The 25,115-nt window shown below is 43.5% G+C and overlaps 2 protein-coding genes across 6 annotated transcripts in view; one reads left to right on the top strand and one right to left on the bottom strand.

The window, feature by feature from the left end:
- Positions 1 to 2,131, bottom strand: part of LOC118430325 (acylphosphatase-2-like) — a 6,772-nt gene extending 4,641 nt beyond the window's left edge. Inside the window, exons 1-3 of one of the 2 annotated variants that reach the window (XM_035841150.1) lie at positions 1,586 to 1,839; positions 1,183 to 1,199; positions 482 to 615 (exon numbers count right to left, since the gene is read on the bottom strand). In XM_035841150.1, the coding sequence (XP_035697043.1) occupies positions 482 to 615; positions 1,183 to 1,199; positions 1,586 to 1,643 (209 nt within the window). In that variant the 5' untranslated portion in view covers positions 1,644 to 1,839. Of the gene's footprint in view, positions 1 to 481; positions 616 to 1,182; positions 1,200 to 1,585 lie in introns of both variants that reach the window. The other variant, XM_035841234.1, reaches the window with a different exon arrangement.
- Positions 2,132 to 2,249: 118 nt separating this feature from the next.
- Positions 2,250 to 25,115, top strand: part of LOC118429979 (proteasome activator complex subunit 4-like) — a 52,479-nt gene continuing 29,613 nt past the window's right edge. For 3 of the 4 annotated variants that reach the window (XM_035840828.1, XM_035840671.1, XM_035840754.1), the window contains exons 1-18: positions 2,250 to 2,554; positions 3,954 to 4,094; positions 5,014 to 5,130; positions 7,669 to 7,782; positions 9,285 to 9,329; positions 10,252 to 10,401; positions 11,182 to 11,245; positions 11,695 to 11,889; positions 16,433 to 16,528; positions 16,964 to 17,022; positions 17,307 to 17,513; positions 18,880 to 19,063; positions 19,763 to 19,852; positions 20,602 to 20,666; positions 22,481 to 22,634; positions 23,289 to 23,387; positions 23,941 to 24,010; positions 24,875 to 24,942. In XM_035840828.1, coding sequence (XP_035696721.1) covers positions 2,361 to 2,554; positions 3,954 to 4,094; positions 5,014 to 5,130; positions 7,669 to 7,782; positions 9,285 to 9,329; positions 10,252 to 10,401; positions 11,182 to 11,245; positions 11,695 to 11,889; positions 16,433 to 16,528; positions 16,964 to 17,022; positions 17,307 to 17,513; positions 18,880 to 19,063; positions 19,763 to 19,852; positions 20,602 to 20,666; positions 22,481 to 22,634; positions 23,289 to 23,387; positions 23,941 to 24,010; positions 24,875 to 24,942 — 2,112 coding nt within the window. In that variant the 5' untranslated portion in view covers positions 2,250 to 2,360. The remainder of the gene's footprint in view (positions 2,555 to 3,953; positions 4,095 to 5,013; positions 5,131 to 7,668; positions 7,783 to 9,284; positions 9,330 to 10,251; positions 10,402 to 11,181; positions 11,246 to 11,694; positions 11,890 to 16,432; positions 16,529 to 16,963; positions 17,023 to 17,306; positions 17,514 to 18,879; positions 19,064 to 19,762; positions 19,853 to 20,601; positions 20,667 to 22,480; positions 22,635 to 23,288; positions 23,388 to 23,940; positions 24,011 to 24,874; positions 24,943 to 25,115) is intronic. The other variant, XM_035840900.1, reaches the window with a different exon arrangement.

The following is a 25,115-nucleotide window of genomic DNA, read 5'->3' as shown; positions in this document are numbered from 1 at the left end:
CTCACATGAGTGACACAGATATAACTCACATGTGACACAGATATAACTCACATGATGGACACCTTGGTCTCCTCCCCCTGTACATGTTATGTTTAAGGTGTGACACAGATATAACTCACATGTGACACAGATATAACTCACATGACAGACACCTTGGTCTCCTCCCCCTGTACATGTTATGTTTAAGGTGTGACACAGATATAACTCACATGATGGACACCTTGGTCTCCCCCCCCTGTACATGTTATGTTTAAGGTGTGACACAGATATAACTCACATGACAGACACCTTGGTCTCCTCCCCCTGTACATGTTATGTTTAAGGTGTGACACAGATATAACTCACATGATGGACACCTTGGTCTCCTCCCCCTGTACATGTTATGTTTAAGGTGTGACACAGATATAACTCACATGATGGACACCTTGGTCTCCTCCCCCTGTACATGTTATGTTTAAGGTGTGACACAGATATTACTCACATGATGGACACCTTGGTCTCCTCCCCCTGTACCTGCCCCACCACAGTTTTCAGCGCCGCCTGCCCCGGCCGTGACTTCACTTCGTTCTTCACCCAGCCCACCAGTCCCAGCCGGTCAGCCGTCCTCTTCGTGTTCTGACATGTATCAGAGACAGAAACGTGCATGTTGATGTCATCACAGTTACCTTCTCCCTACAACCACACCAGTTAGTGATGCATATCTAGTACCAAAAGCCTAGTCAGCTTGGAGAAGTGTTAGTCTGGGCACTATCCTCCTTAGCTAGTAACAGCTGGCACAAACTCTTCGCTTGCTTATGGTTAGCAAGCAAAAAGATTGGAGGATGGTACCCCGAGTAGAGAAAGGTAGGATGTGCAAGGTCCAAATTCATTTACTGTAGTGGTAGTCGTCTGTAATATCTACAGACTAGAATGTCCTCTACTCTCGTCCCATGACATGACAAAGGTCATGAACTTGTCTGTGGTGGGCCAGAACCCATATGGGCGCCCCAAGAGGAGATGGGTAGACAGTGTCAATGAAGATCTTTTATAGAAAACTGGACTTGCAAAAAGCCACCCCCCTTGACAAAGGCGATGGAGGGTAGCAATAAGACTGAAACGACTTGACCCATGCTTACTCGGAAGTGTGAAAAACCGTAATACTGTTGGTTTTTATTGAGTAGATTTAGATGGCCATCTCCTTACCTTTCTGAAGAACACACCTGGAAGAGAAAAGGATAAAAAAGAGTTCAACAAATTAGTTGGTTGAAATTGGCAAGCATTTGAAAACAAGGATGGCACAGTAATTATTCATACAACTTATGCTGATGGTGTGTACTGTCCTTATAGATAGTATCTCGTACAAGTTATTGAACGCAAATTAACAAGACAACATAATTTTGTGACCCGATATCATACTAGCACATAACGTTAACGTTGTGACTGTAAACATTGGCAGGTGCTTAACAGTTTGCGGCAGCGATGCAAGTTGATCCTTTGCGCCGCAGCGATGCAAGTTGATCCTTTGCGATGCCGACTTTACACAATAAAAGTCGGTCTAGTTAACTGTCAAAAGAAAACACAAGAAGTGCGCTTGCACGCTTCCAACCTTGCACTTTGCCGAAAACTTCATAATCAACCGACACAAGTCTGACGGACGCCGCCATGTTTCCACTAACAACCACAACCACCGCTGGCAAACGCAACGGTTGAAGTATCAATCTGAAAAGACCCTAGAAAAGACCGCAAAACGTTTCTGATCACAGTAAACGTCTAATATGATGAATATGTCATTTTAACGTTTTTCTCACTGCAAATTCGTTCGCAAGTACCCCGCATGGGTTATGGTGTAACACCAACACACTTTTCAACGTTGACGTTAGCTTTTGACCTTGGGTTGAGGTTACTCCAGGTCAAGGATTCTAAGCAGCGTTAGGATAATTCACCTTGGTGTATTTTTCGACAAATAATCTCGCCCAAATCATTTATTAAGGACAAAGGTGTGTTCTATAAATGGAAGTATGATGAAGTTGAGTAAAGAAAATTCACAAAGATTCTAAAAGTTTATGGGAATATTCTATTATGATCATAGGGGTAACTTTAAGTTTTTCATCATTTTATAAAAAAATTGGAGAAAAGCTTAACTTAAGCTGAACTGAAGAACATTTAGATTTCAAAACATAGATATAAACTTTCTGAATTGTGATGTTTTACAAAGCTATTTTGTTCGATTTCATTAGATGTATAATTTGCTTCTATATTTAGTTCCTCCCATACGTCACCACATGAGTCACGGCACAAACCGATCAAATATGGCGGCACTTCTTCGACAGTGACATTTCACAAATTTTGTAGCCGAGAGATCGGAACGTTTCTGCACACTTATGGCTAATCGAGAGCAGAAACTCGGCTTCTTGCCGCAGAAGGAGATCGTCTACAACAAGTTGCTCCCCTATGCTGATTGTTTGGACTCAGAATCCAATGAATTCCTGTCGGAAGTCAAGTCGAACCTTGGCCGAGCGGTGGTCCTGAGAGAGCTGAAGCCGGGTGCAGTACACTGGACGGCCCGGCTCGGCACGTAAGTAGGGGGTCTAACTAAGCTCCGATCGGAAACAAGATTTCACATAAGCCGTATTGAATTTTACATGGCACTAACGTAACAGGTCGCGTTTATGGGGTTTAGATCCGACCAGATTGTGAAAAACATGATAAAATTGAATAAACTCGACAAACAGCAGATGGACCAGACTTTACAAATGGCATCAGAAAAGGCACAGTCGCCGACTACAAGCTGTACGAAACATGTCGAATGAATCGATGTTAGATTAAAGATGTGCGTGTTTGCTATGTCATGTATCTGGCACGCCCCCCTCCCCCCTCCCAGTCTACATGACGCAGCATGATGATGGGCACCCTGATTACGTTAGGTTCGGAACCCGTGACTGGTTCCCAATGACGCATTGTTTTCTTCATCTGCTTCCAATCTTCGAGATTTCTTTGGATGACTGGCGAAGGTGACGCCAACCCACAAAAATAGATGTTTTTGTTTTTCTGGCAAGAGTTCAAGTTCAGCTTCGCATGTTGAACTTTGTTGTTGATTTTGAAGTTTTGAGCTGTGACACATCAAGGCCAAAGTTGCAGCAACATGTTGTTGATGTTGATTTGTTGATAAGTTGGTGGCATTGTGGTTGGGTGACTGGATCTAATTAAAGTTGCAATGAGTCACATGTGGGTTTGTTTATTCTTGATCTTTTTTTCATAATGGTGATAGATAAATAGAGATTAAGTTGCTCAATACAATTTAGGATTTGGGCAACAAAACTGAAAATGATTAAGGTAACAAAATCTCTGTTATGGACTTTTGTAGGCACTTTTTTGTAGGCCAGCACATCATTATTCTATCAGCACAAAACCAACCGTTACCACTTACAGTTCTTGTGTTTTTCGCTGGTACCAATAAATATTATATACGCCGGCTGTGTATATATGTCAGCTTTGTATATCCTTCAACTTATTTTTAAAAAAAATTCCTTCACTGGTTTCTTCATATACAGTTTTGCAAATGTCCTGCAGCTGCATTCAGTCTTACTTCAGAGTAGAGAAGAGTAGAGACTAGAGTCTAGAGTAGAAATCTTCTGTTTGGTAGGACTCGAGATGTTGTTACTCCATGGAACTGCTCATCAACAACTCCTTGATAAACTCTGTGTTCAGTTGACTGTGATGGTTGGTTTGAGATGATTTGACCAGGGCTGTGCTGTCAATGTTTTAAGATACAAGATAACTTGTAAATTGGACTTTGCACTGAATTAAAACTAATGAAAGTGTTAAGAACATGTCTGATTGTCAGCAAATATAACCTAAAAGTTTAAAACAGTCTTAGATCTTCAATGTCTTCCACTTTTGATGATAGATCTTTCAAGCTGCTTAAGATCCATTTTGATACCTTTAACTGAGTGATTGGCTTCCATCCCTCACAGATACATCCGTCTGTACGGGCGGAAGTTCTCCAAAGAAGACCACGTGATGTTTGTGAAGCTGTACTACGAGCTCATGACCATTCCTGACCTGGAGTTACCTCTCGTCCAGAAGTTTGCTCAGATGCTGACCACTCTGCTCAAGTAAGTAGCCATTTACTACTTAGACAGGTTGGACAAGTCCATTAGCCCAATTGTCCAGGCCAAGTGAAAGTGCCGATCAGGCAAGTGTCCTGCACCACTTGTCCGATTGGGCAATTAAGACTTTTTCATGAGAGAGATGTTGATATACTTGTTACTTTTCACAGTCATAGCATCAAGCATTGGTCAACACAGAAAAATAGACCCAACAATAAAAGAGGACGTCCATTGATGGAATTGAAAATTCTTAGACAAATGTCATTTAAATGTCCAGACAAGAGAAAAGTTGGTTCGGACAAGTAAGTTTTCTATGTACTTGCCTGATAGGACAAGTGAAGTTTAGAAACCTTGTCCAACCCTGGGAGACCTTCTTGGGAAAACAAAAGCGGTCAGAGTCAGACTCCTTTTTGTTTGTTTGTTATTGCATACCTGGTAAACTGCCTCATGGCATTACACGTCAGGTTTGTACTGAAGAGTGCAAGCTGTATATATGGACAGATGTAATTGATCCACACACACCGGGAAGGACCCCTCCATTTTTTCGATAAGTGTGGCGGGATCTTTAACATGCTCGAGGTGTGGCTCTCCCCAAACTCGGGACCTTCAATTCATCTAATGGCAGCCTTTCCGAGGCACGGGCCTAACTGAAGCTACATACTTCACCTGAGTAAAGGGATCACACCTACACCATGTACCAATGCCCTTTTACTTACTGTTAGTAACATTCATGTACATGTCCCGTCTCAGATATACAAGAATTTGTTAAAACCACCTTCATACATACATTTGTATACCAGTGAGTTTTCCTCATATTGTTCAACCTTTCCAACATTGCAAAATCTACAAATAGATTAATTTGTCTGCACATTCCCTCAGACACCCCTGATTAGACTGCCTCTGTCCTTGTGTGTGTTTTGCGTAGGAAGCGAGAGCTGCTGTCCCGAGACGACCTCGTGTTGCCATGGCGACCGCTGTACGAGCTGGTGGAGCGCCTGTTCTACTCGTCGTGGGAGCCGTACGGTCTGGAGTGGTACCCCTCGTAAGCACACCCTCCCCCCTCCTCTCTTGTACCGGTGCTGGGGGTGGACAGGGCTGCAGTTTACATCAGGACACAGGCTTTCCCTACCATCCCAGGGCTCAAAATTCATTTTTGGGATTAGGTGCACTGGTGCACCCAGATTAAAAAAATTGGGTGCACCAAAACAAATTTTGGGTGCACCACTTAGATTTAAGTAATAACCTAATAATAAAACTTAGTTACAAGCTATCAAATTCTTAAATAAATACCATGACAGAAATTTTTATTATCTTTCTAACACCTAGATGTCAAGAATATGATGTATACTAGTATACTTTGATATCTTTACATACATAAACCTAAGAAAATATTTGGGTGCACCCTGTGCACCCACAGAAAATAAATGGGTGCACAGCTCCAACTTTGGGTGCACCTGGGTGCACATGCACCCAGTATTTCGAGCCCTGCCCTACTATCCCAAAAGTGTCCCAAAAAGAAACTCAAACTGTTCCAAAGCAAGGTTTAATTGGCCAGGTACTATAAATGGTATGACAGTTCTTAACAGTGCAAAAAGTGGTTTAGGAGACTAACGCTAGTTCACCTTTATTCGCGGGGTAACCTTTATTCGTTGTATTCAAGACTAGGGTATTTAGGATCATATTAAGTCAACGGATGGTGGTGTCAAATTGCAATACCTGACAAAAATGCAAATTGAAACCACTGTCTATCGACTTGATATCCCTAAATTCCCTGTTTGTAAGTAGAACGGATATAGGTTACCTCGCGGATAATGGTGAACTAGCGTTATACTTTGATGGGAAAATGGAATTAGCCACCAGTGCCCCAGACATATAATTTTTTTAGAATATCTCAAAATTGTTGCAAAGCGCACATTGAGTTGTCCTGATCCAAATTTTGGTGGCCAGTGGTCATACTCATAGGGATCAGATGTTAGTTTCAAGTCCTGATTACATGACAAGGCTCCAAATTAGTCGTTGGGAATAGGTGCTCTGGTACAGCTAAGACCCAAAATTTAGTCGCACAGAAAAAACTTTTTGGTGACATAAATCATATATTAAATGACTCCAAATCCTAAAGCTAACTTTGAAGATTATACAACAGGTGTTTCCTAATTTTTAGAAACGTCAAGAATCTTCTATTTACTACCAGTGGTACTTGCTAGTGCACAATAGGTCCTTTACATACATAACCCTAAACAAATATCTAGGTACACCAGTGCCCTGCAGTCAAAAATTAGGTGCACAGCTCCAACTTTAGGTGCACAAAGTTACATGCACCCAGCATTTTGAGTTCCACATGTTTATCTATCATAAAGAGGTAAACCTGACTGGACAAAATAGTCAGTTGGTCTCTGTGGTTTGTTCATCAAAAATATGTATTCGGAGACCTAAGAGAAATTAACCATTCATTTACACCATTCAACTAGAGTGTCTGTTTACACACACACACATACAAACCATAAGATTATGTTTTATGCATATCTGTTGTCACAGATTTGTAATGTCAAACTGCTGAAGAAGTTATTGAGCAGATTGACGTAGTCAAATACAAAACTCCCATTTGGAAATTTGTATCCAATTTGGAAACCCTTGGTCATGCATCATGCATGTGAAGTCTGACTCAGGAACACCCCCTGTTGGTTTTGGTGAGAACTGCAGCCCCCCGGCACCCTGTATGGATACAGTGTGATGTAATAATGACTGATGATGGGACTCTGGAAGTAGCCGTGGTTCCCGCTCTTTGCTACCTCCCAGTTTCTGATGTCATTCCCAGAGTTTCACCCCCGTAGTTCCACCCCTTGTGTAGTACACCTGGGTTGTACTTTTAGACTGTTACGCTGCACCTGAATTGCACCATGTTCTGCTTGCAACAAAGACTGTACACACTAGGAGCTACATGTACATGAAATACAATATCCAAAGACAAATCAAGACACTGATTAAGTGTTTTGGTACCTAAGATTAAGACAATTATATGATAGAAAATATCTTGATCAAAAATCCTGTGTTTTGCAAATATCTTGATAAAGATTGAAGAGGACTTATTTTGAATGTTTCCAAGCAAAAAATCAGTGATACTTTACAGTATCTATTTGCGAAAATATTTCAATGGTACTGCAAAAGAACTAAGGAAGTTATGTTTAGTATGCTTAATAGCTTTTCGGGCAAGTTTGACATTTCTCGTGTAGCATAAAATTTGAAACACCTGTGTTTATTTTGATGTAAAATTATGTATTGAACAATTGCAAACTCCAGATGTATACAAATTGAAGGTTCTGCTTGCTGCAAACCTGTTGAGATGATTGTAGCTGTTCAACTTGTGCAGCTGGCGACTATTTGGTCTCTAACTGCTGTTGTTTGTGTGTACGAACTCATGTCGATCAGAAATGGGAGAAGCAACTGGACCGTTTCTTTACTGCACCAACTAAGAATAAGGTAGGCAGGCCTTTGTTTCCGTAACACATTGAGTGACTAAAACCCGCCCGCGGCGTTGTCGTGTTGTGTGCCCCGGGCACTGAGGTGTGACTCCGTGTTTCAGGGGCCGGAAGGCCGCAAAGCTGGTAGGGGTAAGCAGGGCTAGTGGAGCCAGAAACCCGCGGGCCATGCAATTGCGAGCGGTTTTGGCGGCCCTCAGCGCAGCGGGGTTCGGTCGGTAAGACAGGGATGACCCACCTCCTCGATCTACTCTTGGCCCTCGTCTCGGCGTAACAAAATTACATGCACCTACCAATGCCTCCCGAAGACAAGGAACGTTGTCTTAGCTTTGTCTTAGATCTGTCGGGGTCACCACAAAGTTATGCAAATCTAGCCCAGCTTTCTGTTTTTGTCATAATTGAATTTGCAATGGTAGAAACATTCAATTATTAAGTGCTACTATTATATCTCTACATTGATGGGTGCATTACACTTCTAACCCCAACTTTAACTCTTACTCCCACTGTTTTTCCATGTATACCTTTCTTTCTTTATGTTGCCTGTAAGCTTATGGCTATGTTTTTGCTTGCATCCCCGTGTATTTCATTATGTTGCCATCTCCTTTTTTTTCTTGTCATCACCATTTTCCTGTCCTCCTGAGTAGATGAGAACCTAAAATCCACCATCCTGTAACGGCCCTTTCTTCCATTCCACGTTAACGACTTCTTCCAGAGTCCCGCCAGTCAGCCAGCTATGTTGTCTTAGCTCCGTGTCTGTCATGAGAAAAGCTGTCACCATTCCAGCGGCTTTTTGCACATATCAATCAAGCTCAGGTGTCAGTTGAGAAGGCCTTGGAAAAGTCATGTTGTGCTTCCGCTTACAGTCCTGAAAAAATTTTTTAGTCTTTTTTAGATCTCGAGCAAAGTGATCAAACAAATGGGTTAAGCTATGGATGGAAAGTTGATCAGGAAATGCATCAGGACGATGGTGTTTTTGACATCGTTTGCTAATATGTACAGACATACATAGCAGTGTTCTCTCCAGGATTTTTTTTTTCACAAGGTAGGCCGTAGGGGCATCTTAGTGCAGCAGAGCCACGTGAGCATTGTCTGGGGGAATCCTTTCTATTTACATTATATCACCCTCAGAAACACGATGTTTTGCATTTTGAAGGTCATTTTAAGGGAAATAAAGTCATTTTTTAACGTTTGTTGCAAAACAAGTGAAAATTCCCCTTTGCTGATTGAAACAAATCATAGCGTAGGGGCCCATATCACGGTGTAGGGGATCCAAATCACAGCGTATGGGCCCAAATCACAGTGTAGGGGATCCAAATCAAAGCGCTAGGGGATCCAAATTATAGTAAAGGGGATCCAACTTGCAGCATACCCTATGCTGAAAAGGCCTGGCAAGAACACTGCATAGCAAAAGCACGAGTTTCTATCGCGACAGAAATGAGAACATGTCGGAAGTCAATTCTACAAACAAAGTTTTCATCACTTGGAGAGTCGGATGTCACATTGAATACTTCCTATCCCTTGCCAGTGATTGACCCACAGAAAGAACAAGGTTTTGTAGGTTTTTGCTAGGGTCGGTCGGTTATCCGGAAACACAGCATTTTTTCCAAGGCCCCATCAGTCCACTCGTCATCAGTATTGACATGTGTCAATCACAGATCAGACCTCACATAGACTGTTCAGAGTTGATGCTTGAATCTTACACTTTTTTTCTCCCACCCAGGTCCATCGAGAATGTGATCAAGAACGTTGTGCGCATGTGCCGAGTGTGAGTATTCTGGTTTGTAAGCACTGTGAATGTTACTGTTACTGTACAAGACGTTAGGGGTAGTTTTGTAAGAAGTCTATGTCAGGTGTAGGACAATTGTAATGGGTACAATGTAAAACAGAGAGATTTATTTGAGGGTTTCTTTTCCGAGGTCAGTGGTCATAACCTGGCACTAAGAGCATTTTATTGGGCTGGAACTCAGGCAGTTTAAGTGGTAAGACATCTTGTGTTAATTGTGCCTGTAAATAGTTTCATCTGGTTGGTAGACTATTGATATTGCAAGGTTCTTCAAAACACAACCAGAATTGTACTCACTTTCAACGTTTCAATGTCTGTCAGACACCATCATCAGGGTTAGAATGACTGGATCTGATTCTTGCTGCTACTTATAGCCGATGTACAATGTAGGTGGCGCTGCAGCAGTAAGAATGCCGTCCCAAACGTGGCTCAGCTTGTATCCCCCCAGCCGTTAACAATAGAGACGAGAGGGGATACAAGCTGAGCCACGTTTGGGACAGTGTTCTTGCTGCTGCAGCACCACCTACATCGGCTATGAGTAGCAGCAAGAATCTGATCCAGTCATTCTAACCCTGATGATGGTGTCTGATAGCCATTAAAACTTAGGAGGAAAGTACAAGTACTATTCTGGTTGTGTGTTGAAGAACATTGCTAACGCTCATTCACCTTTATCCGCGAGTAACCTATATCCATTGTAACCTACATGTATATCCCGAGTATTTAGGGGTATCAAGTCGTCAAACGCTGGTCTCAAATTGCGGTATTTTGAAAATATTGCAGCTTAAAACTACTGTTAATCAACTTGAAATACCTAAATACCCTGGTTTTGAAAACAGCGGATATAGGTTACCCCACGAATAAAGGTGAACTAGCATTATATGAGTTATTATGGTTGTTCCTGTAGGTACTTCTCTGTGGAGTCCAGTGCAGAGATGCTGGAGGAGTGGCGCCCCCTGCTCTGTCCGTTCGACGTCACCACCTGTAAGGCCATGTCGTACTTCGAGATGTTCCTCCCCACCACCCTACCTCCCGAACACCACGACAAGGGCTTCAAGTAAGTCTGCCAGTGTTGCTGTTCGCAGGAAAGAGTCTTTGTACCCGGGCTGTCTCCAGCTTAAAATTTTTTCCGTCCTGCCCATTGGGAGCACATCTGGTCCGGGTTGTTGATGTAGCACCTACATGTAAGGTTCTTGGTTCAGATCCCTAACAGGCCCCAATGCACACATTGCCTATGCATACAATGCCTATTTCCCCCCTCAACTCAGGTGAAAATAAGTCCTGTACCCTGCTTTGGTTAAGGATGTCCTCTAAGATAGGACCTAATTCTTAGTAAAAGCCAGAGGTCCCATGATTGAGGATAGCCACACCTCAAGAACACTTGCCAGCAGAAATAGAAGTTCCGGCGGTCATTATATACTATATACAGTCACTTCTAGCTCTGACATTCATTATACACTATGTACAGTCGCTTCTCTCTGTTTCCGTCTGGGAACGCGGACCATCTTAACGTCTGGAATCGTCAAAATTTTTGACGCAAGCACTCATTGGTCCCTACATATGAGCGAATTATGGAATGGATTCAAGCTCTCTTTCGAACCAGTGTTCCAACACCGGACAAATCCTCCGTTCGCTTTTGGGCCTGTTGTCATCGAACGAGCGCTCTAGGACCTATTCCTTGATTCGCTCATTAACTGACGTTAGCACCAAACGGTTTGAATGTGCATGTCTCCAGACGGATAGCAGAAGCGAGCATAGGAGCGAACTACTATCCGGATGGTACCCAGGCTAGTCATCTCATGAACTTCTAACTCCATTTGTCTCCTGTTGTTTCCAGGCTGTGGCTGGATGAGCTGCTGAAGATGTGGGACAACTGCCACAACTGTCCGTCATGGGAACAGGTCTGGACCTTCTGTTCTGCTTTACTTGTGCTTTACTTTACTTGTTGAATGAATTTGTTTTTCATTTCACCATTTCGTCTTACCACCACTGGTCATGCTAGGGCAACCTCACTCCCCTGGGCACAAAGTCCCGCGATTGGTCTTTGCCCAGTACTATGAAGATGTAGATGTAGATGCCCCTTGCTCTGTCTTTGTAATATATAGGCACGCTAAAAAGCTCTTACTCAAGTGACTGTATATGATTTTGGAAACAGTCAGACGTTTCAGATGACATCCACCGTCAGTGTCTGACGAAAGATGGTGGATGCCATCTGAAACGTTTGACCGTTTCCAAAACCATATCCACTTGCTTGAGTAACTGCTTTTTTGGCGTATCTTATTACCTGGATGTCTAACTTTCGTTGACATACCACGGATAAAATTGAACAATCTTGTGTTTCCCCCTGTAGAACCTGGTGAACCTGTTTGCGAGGGTTGCCCTGGACAACATCGGGTACATCGACTGGAGCCCCTGGGTGTCCAAACTGTTCACGCGCCTGCTGCGCAGCCTGAACCTGCCGGTCGGCTCCAAACAGCTGCAGGTGGGGCGGGCGGGCGGCGGGTACGACGTGGCCGTGGCGGGTATCTGGATCGTCTCTATGATGGTGGGTTAATGGCTTACTGCTTACAAGTGACATCGTGTAGTAGACTGGTTTATTCGTTTCACAGAAATACAAATGACACGAAATAAAAGCAACCTTGCAGCCGCCAGAGGAGGCTGAATTGTGCAGCTTTTCAATCACAATAGTGGCTTAGATGCAAACACAATTTAAAATTTAAATTACGAGTGCGAATTTCGACAAGTACATGTACACGATTTACTGCTAGATACATATTTATCATATAAAAACTATGTCATTTATAAAAATCGTTTAAACTATTTACATCGGAATATAATATTGTACAAACACAGTCAGTTATTCACTGTTGACAATCGACAAGGGTACAGAGAGAATCTGAAGCACATTTCAACTTCAGTGTTACTTATAGTGCGTTCAGAATGTTCAAAATTGAAGGGACTGGGCTAGTGAGGTACCGCTTGGTACCAGTTGGCAGTTTGTAGGGCCGGGTGCGCCTGAGCTGCATGCTGAGTGGCTGGTTGCGGGCTGGGGGCAGCCAGGGGGCATACCTTGCAGATTTGGATACTGCAAGGGCAAAGTCCTGGCACAGAGACAGTCTGCGTTCTGACAGGCGTTGGAGGCCAAGTGTGATAAGGGCTTCAGAGTACGACAAGTACTGACTCCCCAACATGATTCTGCAAGCCCGTTTCTGGATTCTTTCTAGACTGTTAGATTGACTTTTTGTGAGCCCTGCGTTCCAGCACGGAGCAGCATATTCCAATGTAGGTCTTATGTATCCACAATACACGGTGATGAGGTCAGCGCAAGTGAGACCCGCTCAACGAAGCCTACTGAGAAGATACAGCCGTCTGCTGCCCTTTGACACCATAACATCAACTTGATCAGACCACCGTAAGTCTGACCGGATGTGCAAACCGAGTAGTTTGGCTTGTGTGACGATGCCAAGTGTCTGTCCACCGAGGGTTAGAGGAGGCATCGCCGGGGGAATACGCATAAAACAAAAGTGCATTGCTTTACATTTTTTGGGGTTAAGCAACATAGAGTTCTGTTCGGACCAAGTGTCAAGAGAGTCAAGGTTGGTCTGGAGATTAGATGGATTTGTCCCTATCCTAACTTCTCCAAGGTTTAAATCATCCACGTACTTCCAGTGAGGGTTATTGGTAGTGGGCGTGGCGTCGTTGATCATGGCTAGGAACACCAGTGGGCCAAGTAAGGTCCCCTGGGCCACTCCGGACGTTAAGGTTTCCCAGTCGGACATGGAATCTTGATACCGGACACGCTGTCTGCGGTTAGACATAAAGCTGCATAGCCATGGAATCAGTGATGCTCGTGTACCCATGGATAAAAGTTTGTTGATGGCAGTGGTATGACACACACGGTCGAACGCCTTCGAAAAGTCTGTCAAGATTAATGTGCCAACGGTGCCTTTCTTCTCGCCTCCCACGTAGAAGAAATTGAGGAGATCTACAAGGCAGTGTGTCGTTGAGCAGCACTTGATATTGCCAAACTGCTTGGAGTCTACATTTGGTGCAATGTCCGAGAAGATCCATGTGGAAACAAAACTTTCGCAAATCTTTGCGAATTGTGCAGTTAAGGAGATTGGCCGAATCTTGGTCAGGTCCGCTGGATGTTCCTTGGGTACAGGGATCACAGTAGCATCCCGCCACATGTCGGGAACTGTACCCTCTCGTAGAGATGTATTCAGTATGTCTGTCAAGGGGACAGAGAGTTCGTACGCGAATTCCTTGATGAGTTTGGGTGGTATCAGATCTGGACCAGGAGCCTTGGAGGTTTTAACACGTTGAAGGCGGAGGTACATATCCCATGGGTTGATTTGGGGTGGTGGTAGAGCTGGGAGGTATGCTGGTAGCATGGAGTAGTCAAGTGGGGGGAGTGCTTGACAGATGGTAGCTAAATGTCTGTTGATGGCATGTGCTGCTCCAGATGTGTCGTCAGGTTCAACTCCAGGTACATGGATTGTTGAACTTGGTCTAGACCAGTTGGCCATACGTCTGATCGTTTTGTGCCACTGCGCAGTCTTGGTGTTCTTTAGTTGTTCTATGTAGTCCGTATAGTAGTTCTTCTTGCAGGTAGAAATAAGGCGGGTAATCCTGTTGCGTAAGAACTTGTACAGGTGGCTTTGGCCGTGTCTGTAGGCTGTCTGTCTCTTACGTATCAGAGCTTTTATGGCAGTGGTGATCCACGGTTTGTCGTTAGAGTGTACTTTGGTGCTCTTCTGTGGGAAGTACTTGTCTAAGGCTGCACACAGAGTATTATAGAGAGCTGCAGTTTTGGAGTCAGCTGAGTCCGTTGAGATCACTTCTGTCCATTCATGGGTTACGATCCATTGGCCAAAGTGTCTTATCTTGGAGTCTGGCATGGGTCGGGTTACAATTGTCCTAGTCTTGTTCGGTTTCCTAGGAGTGCTTCGAGGGTGCCACCAAACAGCACAGTGATCACTCCTCCCAACGGGGTTGGTAACCTCTGGAGTCGTGTAGTACTTCTTGAGGTTTGTGAGGATGACATCTAGGACAGCCTCCCCACGTGTTGGCATGGTGACGACTTGATCTAGGCTGTGCGATAACAATAGCGTTTTGTGATCAGTCCTATTGAGGTCTCCCATAAGCATGAGGCCTACATCTGGGTACTGTATCTTAAGTCTGTCGCTAGTTTGGATCAGGTGGTCAACTAGCAGCTCCTGATGCTCTGAAGCTGGAGGGATGTATATTGCACATAGGGCAATGGATGGAACTTGGCGAGGTAGCCTTGTGGGTCGTAGCCAGACCCAGATGCATTCTAGTTCGGGGGGGACAGAGATCTGCGAGATCAGTCTCGCCTGAATGTCGGATTTCACGTAAACAGCCACCCCTCCACCACGTTTATCAGTTCTGCATCTGGAGAAGAGGTTGTAGTTGTCTATATTTAAGAAGGTGTTGTCCATCTCAGGTGTGTACCATGTCTCTGTGACGACTGCAATACTGGCATTCATTTGCTTGATTGTTATTTCAAACTCATCCAATTTGTTGGAGAGTGACCTTGCATTGCACATAAACACTGAGGGAAGCATGTGTGTCTGACGTGTACACTTTGTTTTCTTGTTTTGCTCAACTGGTACCATGATCAGGTTACTGGAGACAGCATTCCGACGATTCCATAGCGGTTGTTGATTTCCACATTTTTGCCCATTTGATTTGCATGTGAATGTCGAGTCTAAACCGGGAAATGTAGGCCTATATCCAACAACAGTAGAAATCGAACGAACAAAGTTCCTACCAGCTCGTGTTCCTCTGGGTCGACAACGTAGACGCAACAAGCCCAGCTGGCGCAGTTGTGACTTGAGTTCAGGACCCACTGGAGGTGCTGAGTGCCGAAGACGGTGAAAGAAGCTCACAGAGTACAGGAATGGCCCCCTCCCCGCCATTGTTAAAGACAGTCGGTCTCAAATCAGGAAGGAATCCGAGTGGAAGTGACAGAAGTCATTCGAGCGAGATCCACCTGGGTTCAGTAGACTCTGAGACGCACGTATCAACCTTAATAACGACCAAGCTGACATTCGTAACATCTAAAAACATCTAAAAACTCAAGTTGAGTAAGAGCTGTACATTTGTGCGGCCGCTCCTAGGAGCGCCACCTAACGGATGATGGCGCAATCCGTAAGGTGTTTCACTCAGTCCCCAGAGGTCCTGGGTTTGAAACAGCTGATAGTGTTGTACCCTTGGCTCGAAATTCATTTTTGCAATTAGGTGCACTGATGCACCCAGCTTAAAAAATTGGGTGCACCAAAAATTTCTTGGGTGCACCACTTAAATTTGAGTAATAACCCACTAATAAGACTTAGTTACAAGCTATCAAATTCTTAAACAAGTACCATGACATACATTTTTATTATCTTTCCAACACTTAGATGTCAAGAAAATGATATATTTACGTATACATTAACCTAAGAAAATATTTGGGTGCACCCACAGAAAATTATTGGGTGCACAACTCCAATTTTGGCACATGCACATGCACCCAGTATTTCGAGCCCTGGTTGGGAAAGGCACTTTGCACGACTTTGTTCACTCCACTCAGGTGAAAATGAGTACCTAGCTTCCGTTAGGGCTGTCCCTCGGATAGGACGTTAAATGGAGGTGCAGTGTTTGAGGAGAGCCACACCTCGACCACGTGAAAGAGTCACCATCACACTTATCGAAAAGAGCAGGGGTCCAAGTTTTACCGGTGTAATGACCCAGTGGGTGTTTGGCTTGCATTCGGTAGTTCCTGAGTTCGATCCCCGACTGAGGCATACTAAAGACTTTTAAGATTGGTACATATACATGCTGCTTTCCCTGCTTAGCACTCAGTATTTGGGATGGTTGAACACTTGCCACCACTAGTAGTAGCCCCCTTCTGTAGGGATTGCACAAACTTGTGTTGCCAAAGGGCTATTGTAACGTTTTCAGGCATTTCCCCAGTTTGTTCGAACTTTTCTTAAGTCATACAAGGCTCCGGTCGGCCAACAGGATCTTTCTCATTCAGGTTTGAGACTATAGAGTGTATTTGTGTTGTTTTTCCCTCTTCACAGGGAGGTCCCAACGGCGACATTGTGCTGGACCACATCCAGAGGTTCTTCCAGGCGGTGGAGACGTACTTCCACCCCTCCAACAACGGCAGGTGGATGGTGAGTTGTCAGGGCATGACGGAGGTCATCATTTGACCCTTGACCTGTATCTGTGCCTGTGTAGTTTAATCTCTGTTTGACACAACATACCAGTGTCTTTTTTTCCATGATGGAGGTCCTCTGGCCTCTCACTGGACAGCTGAGAATACTGATTAAGGATTCCCAATTTGAATTGAAAAGTTATAGCTACAGATATTGAACTATTGGTGTAGATACAGTAATAATTTCCTAAGAAATGGGAGGTGTTCCTTTTCGAGCAACCAAAGTAAAGACTTGAGTTAGGTAGAAATTTCTCAGAAACTAAAAGAAAACTTGGGTAGAAACTTGAAAGTTCTATCAGATTCAAAAAGCAATGATTCACTGAAAAATTGTATTAGCTGCATGTACAGTCTATATTTCATCCAGATAATTGTGAATTGTTGTCCTTTCTTTCAGGGAAAGCTGCAGAAGCTGATCTACAAGTTGCCTTCTTCAGTGGTGAAGAGACTCCACAGGTAATAAAGGCAATTGTAATGCTCCAACGTCATGTCAAAAAAACAGGAAGCTGATAATTACGGAACAGGCATGAGGCCCTTGAAGTTTTCATTGTAGTACTTTTGGTTGTTGTTTCTGTCAATGGCGCATGTGGTTGCTATAGTATGGTTTGCAAAATTTTAACAATATTATTAGGTAAGTGATGGACACTGTTTTCTAACCTCATGTAGCTGGTAAGATGTTGTTAGTGTGGAGCCACTGGTAAGAGTTTCTCCCTTCTGATTTTTCCCAATTCTTTCTCCAGAGAGCGTTACAGAAAGCCTTCCTGGGACCGGCTCGTGCCCGACGCCTACAAGCTGACAGACACAGAGCTGGAGAAGGTTGTGGAACACATGAAGCCCCCCGTCATGCTGGCCATCTTCAGCAAGACTGGCAGTCAGGATGCAGCCCAGGCCCTACAGAACCTGGCTCTCATCAGGCCAGACCTCATCCTGCCTCCTGTGCTAGAGAAGTAAGACTTAATCTATCAATTAATCAATCAATCAATCAGAACCTGGCTCTTATCAGACCCGACCTCATCCTGCCTCCTGTGCTAGAGAAGTAAGACTTAGTCGATCAATCAACCAATCAATCAATCAATCAATCAATCAATCAGAACCTGGCTCTTATCAGACCCGACCCCATCCTGCCTCCTGTGCTAGAGAAGTAAGACTCAATCAATCAATCAATCAATTAATCAATCAGTCAATCGATCAATCAATCAATCAATCAATTAATCAATCACAGCCCAGGCACTACAGAACCTGGCTCTCATCAGGCCCGACCTCATCCTGCCTCCTGTGCTAGAGAAGTAAGACTCAGTCAATCAATCAATCAATCAATCAATCAGTCAATCGATCAATCAATCAATTAATCAATCACAGCCCAGGCACTACAGAACCTGGCTCTCATCAGGCCCGACCTCATCCTGCCTCCTGTGCTAGAGAAGTAAGACTCAATCAATCAATCAATCATTCAATTAATCAATCAATTAATCAATTAATCTTCAATCAATCAGAACCTGGCTCTCATCAGACCCGACCTCATCCTGCCTCCCGTGCTAGAGAAGTAAGACTCGATCTCAATCAATCAATCAATCAATCATGAATTAATCAATAAATCATCAATCAATCAATCAGAACCTGGATCTCATCAGACCCGACCTCATCCTGCCTTTTGTACTAGAGAAGTAAGACTTAAAAACTTAAAAAGTGCTGCTGGAACTTAGTGTTGTGGTAAGGTAGAAAGTGCTGAAGTAACTTCAAAAGTACCATAGTAACTTAAAAGTGTTGAAGTAACTTAAAAGTGCTGTAGCAACTTAGTTATGATACGTTTCACATCTTAATCAGAAGAGCATGAGTGCTTAAAAAATGGTCATCAATACAAAAGTTACTCAAGCACGGCTGCATATGTTTTGTTCTCTTCTTTTCTACTGCTTAGCCCCCTTGACGGGGATTAATAGCAGTGCGCATGTTTGTTAGTAACAGGTGCTAATGCCATACAAACATAGGGAAAACAACGGCAAAAAAACACAAAGGAACATAAACAACTGATCTGTGGGTGCAAAAGACAAGACAAGTGAATGTGGTGGGTTAGTGTTATTTACATATATACAAGACGTGTAGGGGCAACTCAATGCAGCAGGGCCCTCCCCAGTTCAGTTTTGAACTGTGAGAGAGACCCCGCCTCCGCCACACCAGGCTCAAGTTCATTCCACTCCTGGATGGTACGAGGGAAGAACGAGAGCCTATAGAAGTTGGATTTGCTCGCGATGGCCTGCATTGTTTGTATCTTTCCAACGAAGAGCTGTGACACTTAAAATCTCCCCCCCCACCCAGGACGTACCTTGCCATGGAGACATTAACGGAGCCCCATCAGCTGATCGCGACGATGTGCTGTGTGGTTACCATGGCGAGGGAGATGGTGAAGGGAGGGCGGTACCCGGAAGGTCCCTCCAACCTCCTCCCCCTGCTCTTCATGGTGCTGCCCGGCATCGACCCCAACGACTTTGCCAAGTGCATGGTGAGTACACTTTGTCAGGCGTATCCTGAGCTGTATTGGTGTGTGCATGGTGAGCTAGAGTATGCATGCACTTTGTCAGGCACTGTATACTGTAAATGCAGAAACTTTCGCAGTGGTTCAATGTTCGCGGTTTTCGCGGCAGCCGCTTCACTGTGAATTTAAAACCACCACGAACATTTTTCCATAACAGTAAGAGACTACAGTGCATGGTGCCACCGTGAAATAAAACCACCGCGAAAAGTCCATTTTCCCGCCATCGGGAAATTAAATGTCCGCGAGCTTAAATGCATTTGCAGTATATAGAATACAACACAGTGTATTCCATGTCACCAGAGTTACCAGCCTGACTGCAGGTAGTATTCCTCAAAAGCCGAAGGCATTTGGTGCTCTCGACGCAAACTAATTGCATTTGAATGATTCTATTGAAGTGAGATAACAATAGAACCCTTGTGATAATCACGGTAAAGCGCGATAAAGTTATCACCAGTGCAGTACACACATATCAAATGTTGCCATGGCCCAGGTATGACATAATGTAGTAAATGAAATGCATGTGAAGCTATATGAATGAAAGTACTTGGCATAATCAGGATGTCTTTTGGTGTGCTGCATTCTACTGTGCATACAGTGTATTCACTGGTGCATACAGTATAGAGTGATGAGATACAGAAGACTAACTATATATTGTTCTGTTTCCAGATCACGTTCCAGTTCATCTCCACCTTCTGCACCCTGGTGCCCCTGGTGGACTGTTCCGAGGCCCTGCAGACAAGATCAGACCTGACAGAGGTAACTTAAAGGCATAATAAAGATTCCACATTTCTTCTTCAACCAAAAAACAATTAAGAATGGTCTGTTCTTCAACAGACCTGGAATCACTTGGCTGAATTCTGCCAATTGTTAAATATATTGTAAAAATTTTTGGTCAATTATAACATTTTAAGCGTGAGATATACGTATAAAACAATGTACATGTATGCTTAATTGAATATGACATAATTTGACAAGATCCGACCTGACAGAGGTGAGGACTTCACATGGCTGTGCGGGAGATCCTTTGGTCTCTCTGGTCTTTGGAAGGAATAAACTTCCACATTCCTTCTTCTGTCGAACAATGTTTAATGCCTCTTCTGTTGCTGGTTGTGCAGTATAGCTTTGCCATAACTGACTTTTACGGCCAAGCACACCACTCACGAGTTAGTGAGTGAGACTCAAGGTCACCCCATTTCCTTTTAACTGATGAACATAATGAGTGAAAAACTAGTGCATCTTTATCTGCTAGGTACTCTATATTTTTTACCGGAGAGACGTTTCAAACTGTAATATTTCATTTCCAAAATGTGCAGTTTGAAACCACTCTCCGTTGACTTGATACCCCTAAATACTCTGTTTTTTAAAACAACGGATATACGTGTACGTACCCTGCAGATGAAGGTGTACTAGACAAGTGTTATTGCTCACAGGGCTGAGAAACAATGCCCAAAGAAACTTATATCCAATTCTTTGCAAGTGATTGTAATCACATTTTTGTATTGCAGAGAGAGAAGGAATTGTGCTCCTCCACTGCAGGGTTTGAGGACTTCGTCATGCAGTTTATGGACAAGTAAGTCCTGCTGATTGATTTGTAGATTTTCTGGCATTTTAAAGATATGGCAAACTCAGATTAGTCTATTGAAGCTACTATTGACAAAAGTGTAATAAGGCAGACCCTCTTACTAGTCTTAGTAATTTGGAAAGTGGATACACAATATATTTCACGTCTGTAGAATGTATTGAATGGATTCATTGCTCAACTAACTGATGTAAGACATCTGGAGCCACATACTAATTCCTATTAAGAACTTTTTTCAGCTTCTTTGATGGTTTAAAGGGGCATTCCACTCCAGAAGCGAGTGTTATTTTCTGATAGATGATATTTTTTGGGATACAAATGCACTCGACTTTTCGCAAAGTTACCTGATTTGTCTTTTAGACAATATTCTTTTCTAAATTAGAGCACCCCCATGCGGACCCGCTTCTAATGTACTGCGCCGTATATGAGTTCGCGACTTCCGTCACACCTTCTCGCTAACGGTAGTCGGGATAAGCTTGACAAAGCAGTCAAGTGATAATCACACATGTAGGGAAATACAAAAAAAAGTTTGAAGACTATATCATCTTGGGATGGGGATATTTGGCCACTTAACTATAAGGAGTTGAAAGTCGGTCAACGTAAAATGTCGGCGCCAAAACTGCTTGTGTGGCCGACGTTGGGCACAATTTCTCGATAACGGTAGAACCGCTGAGCGAACGAAAGTGGTAGGGTGGCTATCGGACATTTAGGAAGGAACACACAAAGTTTGAAGCTCAGCGGTTCTTGGAATCCAGAGATGTGGTCACTTTTGTGGATCATTCTTCTCTAAAAAGGTTACTTTTATACATTAACAAATTACTACAGAATGACCCACAAACGTTCTAATGACGTTTGCGCACACACATACAGTCTACTCAAAAAGTGATCCTAAAACATCACAGTATCGAAATCTATACTAGTACTAACCGGTACCTGTTCCCATGGTCAAAGCCACGTCCTCCCTCAGCAGCGCGCAATGCATTGGAAGGGTCCTCAAGGGAATTCAAGAACTCGTTTGCTACAATGTTCCCTCTGCGTTTAAGCTTAAACTTGTGGTAAATTTGACCAAACAAACTTGATTCAAACATAATTATTTATTCTCTGAGGAATAATAATACTCGTTTCTGGAGTGGAATGCCCCTTTAAGGCTTTTGTTTGTATTGCATACCCAGTACACTGCCTTTTGGCATATCATACCAGGTTTGTACTGACGAGTTCAAGGTGCATATCTGAACAGATTTATTTGATCCACTCACAATGGGAAGAACCTCTGGCCTTTCCGTTAAGTCTGGCGGGGTTTTTTATGCGCTTAAGTTGTGGCTCTCCTCAAACACAAGACTTCCGTTTCACTTAATGTCCTATCCAAGGGACGCCCTGACTTTTATACCTTCCAGTGCAGACCTGATACCGTATGTCCCAGCCATGGTCTAGAGAAGGTCTGGAGGCCATGTCTGTCCACAGTCATGTATGTGTGATGGCAGGGTTGGACCTAAGTCCATTAGCCCGATTGTCCAGGGCAAATGCATGTCCTACCTCACTTGTCCGATCGGGCAAGTAAGATTTTTCAATGAGTGAGATTTTGATATACTTGATATCTTTCACAGTCATGGAATCAAGCATTGGTCACACAGAAAAATAGAGGCAATAAAAAAGGAGTTCCATTGCTGGAAGTGAAAATCCATGGCAAGTGAAATAATGGTTTGGGCAGGTAGATTTTTTATGTACTTGCCCAATAGGACAAGTGAATGTCAGAAAACTTGTCCAACCCTGGACGGGCTTTCAACACGTGTCCCTCCTGTCCACAGGTGTTTTGCCCTGATCGAGAACAGCACGCTGGAACAGACGACCACGCTGGACACACTCATGGACAAGATGAGCAACCAGGAGGGCATGGTGGAGATAGGTCTCACCTCAACGTTCAGCACCATCCTCACACAGAGCTCTCCTGCAATATACCAGGTCTGGCTTTCAAACATGAAGAACTTAAGACTTATAAAACATCCTCGTAAAGGGCTCTCCCGCAATGTAAAGTTCTGGGGGTACAGTAGAAGCCAGCTAATTGCACAACCTATTACTGCACACTTCTGTTAATCGCATGGAATCCCCAGATCCCAAACTGGTGCGGTCCAGCTGGATAACTGCGCATTGTTGCACCCCCCTGGATATTTGCATGCAATATGCTGGTAAATGGGGTTTGCAGTTAAACGACTTTCTATTGCATTTAAATATTGACCAACTAACGTCATATCTATGGCTCACTGATTCTGCTGTCTGGGAGAATGCCTATTTGTGGAACTTCCTCTACAAATTTAGCAAACAAAATGTCAATTACGTCACTGTTTAAAAAATACAAAATGGCACTGCACAATTGGAACCACAAAACAGTACCACACTGTTAATGCAACTGTAGCACTTCTGTAGTAACTCAACTAGTAGTCTTCTTCATGCTTACTTCCGGGTAAAGCATTGCTTGTTTGCAGGGTTTAAATGTGTCAGAGAATCACAGGTTATTTCTATGATTCGAGGGTAAGAATTAAATGCCCTTTCGTATTTTACATGTTGTTAGTAATAATTTTGTTGGCTTTTCATTTATCATTTAATTCAAACTTTCAGGAGGCCATCAAGAAGTTGTTCCACTTTGCGTCGAGCCACATGTTCGAGACGAAAGTTGCCGGCAGAATGGCAGCCAACATGTGCAGGGCTGCCAGTAAGGTGAGATGTGCTGATGTATTATTGTTATACCATTTTTTCTATCATTTATAACATTTGAAAGTGAGCAATGGCCATTGAATGTTAGACAGATCAATGACTAAATCAGGCTGCAAAGTCCCATGGTAGTAGGCAAAGTCAGTGGGCAATTAAAGGCTCACAGCTGCCTAGTCTTGATTAAGAGTTCTTGTAAGCAAAAGTTTGTAGTCTGATGCATGTGTAATCTTATAGGCCAGTGCCAACCCACACTGTGCACAAGGCTGTTTGAGCTTACTCTTTAATGTTTTTGCAATATCATTCTGATGATGTCCACTTTGATCAGTGTTCTAGCCAGGATTGTATTTTAGCTCAATGTTAATGGAGTGGTAGTAAAGCAACCATTCAGGGAAATGGTATGGACGGGGTTATTGGCCCTTCCGCGGAAGCCTTACGAGATTTTGAAAATGTGGGCTAAAACGTTGGCACTCTTGGCCCGTTCTGCCAATATACACTAGCTAGAATAGAGCCCTAAATGATTCTGCCCTTTTTGACTGATATTTACTGTTTGTTTGTCCAGGCTCACCCAGAGTTCACGTTAAAGCTGTTCCTGCCCCACTGTGCTCAGGTCATCATGAAGCTTACTGAAGGTAAGACACAAAAACCTATCAACAAGGGCTGTCCCCAGCTTCTTTTTCTGTCCCCCTCATTGTTTGGGAACCAAATATATTAATTTTCCTTGTTCAATATGTCATTTTAAGCTTATGAAAATACATTTTCAACAGTTGTATGTCATGGGGAAATGTTAGAATTTTGGGGACGGATGGGGCAAAAAAGGTTTCTGTCCCCACCTACAAGCAAATTTCAGTCCCAGGTAGAAGGGACGGGTCCTGGAGATAGCCCTGCTTTCAACCAAAAGCTTACGATCCTTACTGTGAAACTTTAAACACAACCGTATCCGTCTTCAGTTAGGACCTTTCATTTTCTCCCTACTGTAGTCATGTCTTGCAACCAAATTTGGACTTGGCGAGAGGGAAAAAACTAAGCATTTTGCTCCGTCATGTACAATGGAACACTTAGGAGACATGTAGTTGTGTGTTATGCAGGGCTTAAGATAATTTAAAGAGGGGAACAAGGGCCTGTGCCCCCATGCCCCGACCATGTGCCCCCTTACCAAAGGGAGTAGATTCTCTTGCAACATGATGTACATGTACACTGATCAATGATCTTATTGATCCGGGATACTACTATGTCATATTTGGCCACAGTCTTGAACTGTGACCTGTATGACAGTAATTTTGCCACTCAGGAAACCGTAGGATGCCCAATTTGGACTTAAAATTCTCTAACACTAAATTCACTGGAAGCTGTACCCCAACTTCAACCCCACTGCCCCTGCTTGATGGCTCCACTGCATCGCAGTGCTCCCTGTTGTAATCTATTAGATAAATTGTCTAGAAAACCCTGTTGCGGATCCTTCAGTAACCAGTAACCCTTGTTCCCCTCCCGTACAGCGGAGGATGTTCAGAAGGAGGAACAGCTGGATGATGAGCTGCTGTGGAACCTGCAGATGTTGGCTGATGTGAGTAGCTCCTGCCTCTGTTCTGCACTTCTTTACCAGGGCTCAAAATACTTGTTTCTGCATACCTGCACAAGACAAATTTTACCTGCACCACTCTGAATTTAGGAAGTAAGGATCATACTAAAATTGTTCAGGACCCATTGCTATTTTTTTTCTTTTATACATAATAGGTG

The sequence above is a fragment of the Branchiostoma floridae genome, chromosome 1, assembly GCF_000003815.2.
Source record: "Branchiostoma floridae strain S238N-H82 chromosome 1, Bfl_VNyyK, whole genome shotgun sequence".
Classification (NCBI taxonomy): Eukaryota; Metazoa; Chordata; class Leptocardii; order Amphioxiformes; family Branchiostomatidae; genus Branchiostoma; species Branchiostoma floridae.
Note: the sequence above shows the minus strand (reverse complement) of the source record. Positions and strands in the feature narration are given on the sequence as shown.